Raw genomic sequence first — 8,107 nt, forward strand, 5'->3', positions numbered from 1 at the left:
ACGGTTTGGATTTCTCTCATTATGATAATTAGGGATTAAGTATAATAATTTCCAGGTATTAGGGAAAGATTAAAATCATTAAATACTAAATACCCATTAACATGCTTACCAATGTTTCTTTATTGGGTATGTATTATTATTATTTTGCATTATTGTGAATACATATTTTAGATAAAGGTATTATAATTCTCTTTTTTATTCGAGCAATTGATTTTCGAGCAATTGAGGCATTATTTGCAAAAACCCTATATGTCAGTTTTTTTTCGGAAATGGACTTGCTCCATCTATGGATTGAAGGACTAATTACCTACGTTCCTTGCATAAGAAAATTCCATTAAAACCACAGAAGTCCAAGAAATAAGCGACAAAAATATAGGCGAAATATAGCGATGTTTTTGCGGGAAACTTTATCGCTTGGCTGTCAGTAGGTTTTTACAGGTTAACGTTCCTTCGAATAGTTGTGTTGTGTGATTTTATAAGTAAACACCATGTTTCGTTCATTTTTGAAGTTATACTTCTTTACGCGCGATATGAGGGTGAATTTTTATATATGTTAAAACCTACGATCCGGGCGCATGCGCATTATAACTTTGTTCTGATTGGATGTTCAAATGACATGTCAAAAATTATCCAATATGGCAGCTGTAGCGCAGCTGTGGTTTGGACGGTTGACGGTAGTTTGGTTATGTATGGTTGTTGCGTTTTAAAATTTGTGGGAAGAGAAACAACAAAGGTTAGTTAAAAGTTATAGATACTGCCTTTTTAAATAGTTTTCATATTATATTTTTGAAGTTATAGGTAGGTACTTCAAAATGTTTTAATTTATGTATGTATCAGTCCAGAAAAGGTGTGGAAAGAATATATTAGTGTTTTTAAATATATTTTTCTACAAACGTGTTAAAAATGCAATTTTTAGGACTCCATAGGAGCGTTAAAAATGCTACTTTAAGGCACTAGTGCTTTAAAATTTTTAAGGCACTGCAGTTAAAAGTGAATTGTCAAATTGTGAAATGTCAAAATATTTATATTTCATTTATTAACATTAATAATAATAATACAACTTGCGCAATTTGAAAAAGGTGGTTTAAAAGGTTTTTTATTATAATTTTGTCTCTTTGGATTTGTCTTCCTTGGGTGTACAATAATAAAACATCTATTTTTATATTTCACTTGTCACCGTGATGTATAATTATGTATATCTGAAAGGTAAGTAGCATGCGGCTTGATGGCCTTGTTGGTAGAGCATTGGACCAGAGATCAAAAAATCGCGAGATTGCGGGTTCAAATCCCGGACGATTCATACTTTTTTCTTTTTTTTTTTTTTTAATATTTGGCATTGTTAAGTTTTGGTTCATTTTTGGTAATTATTGTTAATTTTTTGTATTGTAACTGTTAAGTAGGTATATTTATTTCGTTGAAATTATATTATAATAGAAGTATAACTTCTTACGTGCGTACAAAGTACACACACATTCTTTTTTTATTTTGTTTTATTACTATAAATATCGTTTTTCCTATAAATTAATGAAAATTTCCTGCAAAAACCCCATATATATGTCAAATGAATAAATATCCTTCACAAAAAAACCAAAGGAAAAAATAATGTTATTTATATTGTAAACTGTGTGTAATCATCAAAATAATAAATAACTAATTTGAGAATTTCTGTAAACTTAATACGGTTCAATTAAATAACTTCTTTTTAAATATCTTCAATGTTGTAAATAATGACAAATAGGGTTTTTGCAAAGAACGCCTCAATTGATTTCCAGCAATTGCATTCGAGCAACTGACCTAGAACCAGGCAGAAGGGATATGCGGAATAAGATAATTTAATAGGAGAACATAATGGTGGAGTGAAGAAATCAAAACATTGAGAAAGGAAAAGAAATCCGCCTGGAAGAAATATAACCCCTCTTGGAAAAAACCTCCTGGAAAAAATTTGGAAAGAACATTATACTGGAGATAACAATAGAGAAAATGATGAAGCCATAAATAGAATCAAAAGAGGAAAAGTGTGTGGAGAGGAAGAAATTCCGCCAAAAATGATACAGTATCATTAAGTTTCAAACGTTAGAATCAGTGTGCTTGTATATTGCAAGTGAGTTTGCCATATTTCGCCCATTATGTGAATTATTATAAATAAATCCGCCTTCTGTATTCCACAGCAGTTAACAGTGATAATCCTCTACAAGTACCTGCTTAATACTGCCTTTGTAAAGAGGGGCAACATTGTCAAGAAAATTTTCATTTAGTTGGCATGGCTCTATTTTTCTACACTGCTGCGAATGTTTCAAATACAGACCCAATCGCAATAGTTATTTTCCTAACAAGTGCAGAAAGTCATTCTTTTCCGCACGCGACTGCAGTTTGCCGAACGACGCGAAGCGGGAGTTCGGCAAGCAGTCGAGTGCGGAAAAGAGACTTTCTGCAAGAGTTAGGAAGAATATTTTTTCTAAGAGTCTTTAGAAAATTACCAAATCTTAATCAATTAATTTAATTAATATGAAAATACATACACAAATTAATTCTTTGACAAGGTTGTCAAAACCAAACTTTCAATATAATTAGTTAGCATGACGACGATCTTGGTTTCCATGACGATGATTCAAAACGACTGTTATTGTCTACCGATTTGACTTTCGAATATTATGTCAAAATAATTTTATTTCATCAAATTGTCGCGTTAATTTCATTAAAACAGGAACACAATAAGATATATTTGAAATAAATTAGTAAATAATATCTAAATATAATACAAAGAATTGTATTTATAAAATACCTTGTAAATGCGAACAGTTTTATATAGGTGAAACATCAAGACCATTAAACGTTAGAATAAGTGAACATCAATCTTATATTAAAAATAGAGAATTTGATAGATCTCAAATATGTCAACACGCATGGGATAATGAACATAGAGTTCAGTGGAGAGATTCAAGTATAGTCCTGAAAGAAACAGATAGTAAAAAGAGAAAAATCAAAGAAGCGGCTCTAATTATGCTAAACGAAACCAACTGTGTCGCAAATTCCTCGGTGGAATGCAGTAGGATGTGGATACCCATACTGAAAGAGGAAGTCAATAGAAAGAAAATACCACAAATAGTAAGTCAATAGTCGAGTTAGTAGTCAATAGTCGAGTTAGTACATACTTTATATTTTAGTATTAGTTATATATCCATGTGTTCTTGATATTATTTATAATTTAAACAAAATATAGTAAAGTCAGAATTTGGTATTGATTTTGAGAGTAAATTAAATGTAAAACCAAATACTTACGATGTCGGGATAGTATCACAAGGTTTTTCCTGGTTTTCCCTCGTGATTTACTATGAGATCTCTAACGCGAGAATTTTAATGTCACCGTTGCATGTGGTTGTCTTTTTAAAGATCACATGCTATGATTTTTTTGTGACGGATATTCTTGAGTTGGGGTTGATTTCATGTAATCGAATGAACTATCTTTCAGTAAAGTCGTCCCAGGAACGCAATTCATAAATATTGGCAATATCATTTTAAAGTCTTCTATTCTTGTTCTCATGATCATTTTTCAGTGCGTCATTAATTATGACGTCACATACTGTATTGGGTGTGTCGAGACTTATTTCATGTAATTATTGACGAATCTGACAGATGCCAGAATCGTACTTCGCCATAGGTGAAAAGCTTGTGGAATTAAACTAATTAGTAATTTAGTAGATTTGATTTTTACACAATATGTTAACATGTAGGTATTTTTTATAAAGGGGAATAAAATTAAAAAGTAAACAATATTGTTAATTAAATTTATAAATATGGAAACATTAAAAAATGACACAAAACTATCCATAAACTGTGTTATTATCTTCTTCTCTAGGTGCTGTCTCCGCTTCAAAAGTTGGCAATCATCAGAGAGATCTTTATTTCTGAAACCGCGGCTCTAAATAATTCATTGTTATTACATCCAAACCAGTTCCTAAGGTTCTTCAGCCATGAGTTACGTCTCCTTACTATGGATCTTTTTTTTGCATAATGACCTGGAGTATTAGATATACATCTCTCATCACATGTCCCATATATCTCAGTTTTCTTCTTATTTGTTAATTCTTCTCGTTCCCTATGCGTAAGTCTCATTACCTCTACTTTGGCTATTCTATCTACTCATGAGATTTTTAGCACTCTTCGGTACATCTCGAATGTCTCTAGTCTCCTCACGCCAACGACTAACTTTTAACGAACTAAATTCTAAACCAAAACACAAAATAATGCACAAAAACGTTGTGAAACACAAGGGAAGTCGAATTCGAATTTCAAAATGACAGGTACACAAAATACTGACCTGAATAATAACCGTCACTTGACTCTTTGACACTTCTAAAAAATGGCCAAAATGGACGAAGTTTTCGTCAAATGTTCGTAACACGAGTATTTGATTGGCTAGAAAAAACGCGCATTCTAAATATCAACGAATCAAACGTAGGTTAGGAATAGACATCTTATGTATATAACCATTGTAATGCTGCATTATTTTTGTGTTTAATCACGGATCTACCGCTTTTTCCGTCTCATCTAACTTAATGCATTAGAGAGAAATCGAAAAACTGTGACGCACTGAAAAATGATCATGATAACAAGAATACTTTAAAATGTATCATATGTATCTGAATTGCCGATATAAATGAGTCAAATTAAATAAATTATTAGAAGAATTTTTTTACTAAGCAACAACATTTTTATTTATGTTAATTGTATTTTGTATTTTGACAACGGCACCCGATTTGGGCGTCGAAACGTTAATAAAAATCATTTTTTAATAATATTGTGGCTTATTTCCCATTATAAATAGTTAAAATTGTAAAAATGCCACAAGAAAATAGCTTCAGAACAACATCTAAATATTAGTTTATTGCATGTATTATAATTACTTTAAGGCCATATTAACATGCGTGCGGAAAAGTAAAAATCACGTGCGGAAAAGTAACACGCGTGCAGAAAAGTAACACGCGTGCGGAAAAGTGAAACTTTCTAAACTAAAATGCGTGCGCGAAAGTAGACATTTTTGCACGCTCGTAGAAAAAATATATTTTGGCGCTTAACGATCTAAAATCTAAACAGAAGCAAATGCTGTGGTTCGGATATATTAATAAAATGAACTTAGAAAGAATTAAAATGCAAATATTAAAATTGGAAAGTAGAAAAAAGTAGGAGAAGAGAACAAAATAAATAGATCAGATCGAAGAAATAGGAAGGAATAAGTAATTGAAGAATTGGAAGATGGCCAATAATAGAAATACATGAAAAATAATGAGGAAAGGAAGAACCGAAATCCTAATCCAATGTCTGACAGGGCAAAAGAATATGAGAAGAAGAGAAAAGTTCTACTTCTTGGGGTGCCTTATATGTTGAACTGCAAAATAGCTTGGTTGAAGTCGTTCCAAAACCAATTCATAAATTCGCAGGGAAACTAAAACAAGGACCTAGTCTTCTAGGACCTCTGGTACACATATAATATGTCATAATTTTATAATTACCAATAATCTTCCATGATTTTATTTGGTATGTAAAACAAAACTATTATTTTTCTTACCTACTTTGTTCTATGACAACAGTATCTTTTCCCCAACCAAGCTTTGCTAAGTGATATGCTACAGAAGCCCCCATTACCCCACCCCCACAAACTACCACTTGGGCCTCGTTTGGGAACTTTTCTGTGTTCAAAGATATAGTGGTATTTGCAAAACATCTTAATGCTCTGGTTGGGCTTTTTTTAAAGGTCTTGTGGTACCTGGCAAACATATTGAAAACTGGTTTTTTTTATTTGTTTAATTTTTGTAGGTTATTCTGTCTAATCATGTTTTAAAAGATTTACAATAAATTAGAATAGATATATTTTTGGATTATACAACTCATGCATTATTGGAATTGTTTTTATTTTTACCATAGATTTATACCATCTATGATTTTTACTGACTTGACGTTAACCTAACCAATTTGGTAGGTTATGTAGTTGTCTTCTTTTTTACTTCTTCTTCTTGTTCTTTTTACCCCTGTTTTTAATAATTCATCCAGCTAGATTATGGAGATACATTTGCACAAGATTCAGCGATAAATCTCTAGTGTTAGGGAAAAAGGGCATAAGTCGAAATCTGTTGTTTTTCAGGAGGATTTATTAAAGGTTTCATTATTGTCGTATAAATCTATTTTTAAATTAAACTTGCATTTATACTAATATTACAATACGATATATTAACCAAACCTATAGACAATAAAAAAGTGGGTTATATATTTTCAAATGGATGATTTTTGATTGACTTAAGTCTTCTAGATCTGACTTTGATTGCGATTGCTGACTTAAGTCTATATTCTATATGAACTAACATGCTAGCCATTAAGTGTAGTATAGTATAATATAACATCTAATAGAAACACAGGTAAATATAGAAACATAAAATAATGGATGAAGTTTTTTCGCTGAAAAAAAAACAACAAGTAAAATACACCACTGCAATGTTTATTGCGTATGTACCTCTTCTAAGTCTGGATTTTCGGCGTCTGGATCTAGGTCTTCTAAATCTGGGTCAACGTCAGCTGTTGCATTTGAATGTACAAGTTGCTCATAAAAGCTTTTGTACACATCTGGAATAAGGGGTAGTAATTCCAAGAGATCATCTTTCTTGGCCTTGGAGATTGCAAGTGGCTCTGTATATTTTTTTTTGATAAAGAGAGTGCAACCGGACAGAATGGAGAAGTCTTCTGTTTCTTGAAGTGATTTTTGATAATAAATCAGTCCCTGTTCCTTTGTGTATCTGAGCCATTTGCAGTCGTGCCATAGAAATTTTCGTTTTTCACTATCTTGTTTTCTTTTTACAAAGTACTTTTCAACAAGGCTGCAAAGTCATAAAAATCATCTTGTGACATTTTAAGCACTTGGAAAGGTTCCTTTTTATTTGCGCATCGTATTAATGTCGCCCAATCATGTGGATGTGATATTTGAATACCGCTTGTTTTTTTTTTGTTTTTCGATTACGGAATGATACGCATCACATTCCATGTGTGAGTGACCTTACACAAGAAATTTGTGATCGATTTCGTCTAACGAATTTTTCATTTGAAGAACAGTTAAGAACAACTTGCTACGTAGAAATTCTTATTTTGTCCACCGCAAGTATTGGAGTACAAGATCACTTTTTTCACTTCGGGTGGCAAATTCATAAGCTCCTTAAAAGATACGAAGCAATTTCGTTTGCTCCTCTCATTGCTATCGACTCGTGCCATAAATAACATGAAGCAAAACCATTTCCACAATTGTGTATTGTCAGATTGTAGGTCCAATATTTTCTTTTGTAAAATGATACCGATGTTTCTATCGGTGTCGGAAGACACTGTTGTATGTCAAATGTATAGCACAATACTGAGTGGTCTTCCATTGCTAATTTTTTGGCTTTACTTTTACAAGTATATGCTAAGTCGGCTTCTTCATGATGCTTTGCTTGTTGTTCTTTAAGTGTATTTTTGTTTTCCTCATCATTGGTGATAGTCAACTCCATTTTCAAAACGACACATTTGTGACAAACATCCGTTTTTGACATTTTTACGTTCGCAAAAACACAAGTACAGTGGAACCTCGATAACTCGGATTAATGGGGACCGCGGCCGATCCGGGTTATCGAAAATCCGGGTTAGCCGGAAAATATGGTAAAAATTAATAAAATACGGTATACTTACAAATAAACTCTGTTATAAGTGAAATAACATGAAACTTGTCTTTTATTATCATTTTGAAACAAAATTCTTGGATTTTAGTTCTATTTTTCTTCCAATCCAATACTGTAGATGTACCGACACCATATGATGCTGCAATCTGCAATATGTTTTTAAAGATTCGCCTTTATCAATCCTACCTAATGCTTCTACTTTCTTTTCCATTGTCACTACAACATTTTTACGTTTTGTTGCAATTAAGTAGACAAAAATACACGCAAACACAAATCTATCTGAAGCACTATTACAGAACGGAATCGAGCAATACAAGACTATATTACACACAATACAGACTAAGACCATTGTTTAAAAAATAATTTTTTAAATAGCCTTTTAGTCTTTTTTAAACAATGCTAAGACATTTTGA

The 8,107-nt window shown here is 32.0% G+C and overlaps 1 protein-coding gene across 2 annotated transcripts in view; it reads right to left on the reverse strand.

The window, feature by feature from the left end:
• Positions 1 to 5,911, reverse strand: part of LOC114330263 (pyruvate dehydrogenase phosphatase regulatory subunit, mitochondrial) — a 294,720-nt gene extending 288,809 nt beyond the window's left edge. For both annotated transcript variants that reach the window (XR_007700863.1, XM_050662019.1), the window contains exon 1: positions 5,567 to 5,911. Coding sequence is in view for 1 of the 2 variants with exons in the window: in XM_050662019.1 (XP_050517976.1) it covers positions 5,567 to 5,775 (209 nt within the window). In the remaining variant the exon portion in view is untranslated. The remainder of the gene's footprint in view (positions 1 to 5,566) is intronic.
• Between the last annotated feature and the right edge of the window lie 2,196 nt (positions 5,912 to 8,107).

This window comes from Diabrotica virgifera, chromosome 9, assembly GCF_917563875.1.
Source record: "Diabrotica virgifera virgifera chromosome 9, PGI_DIABVI_V3a".
Taxonomy (NCBI): domain Eukaryota; kingdom Metazoa; phylum Arthropoda; class Insecta; order Coleoptera; family Chrysomelidae; genus Diabrotica; species Diabrotica virgifera.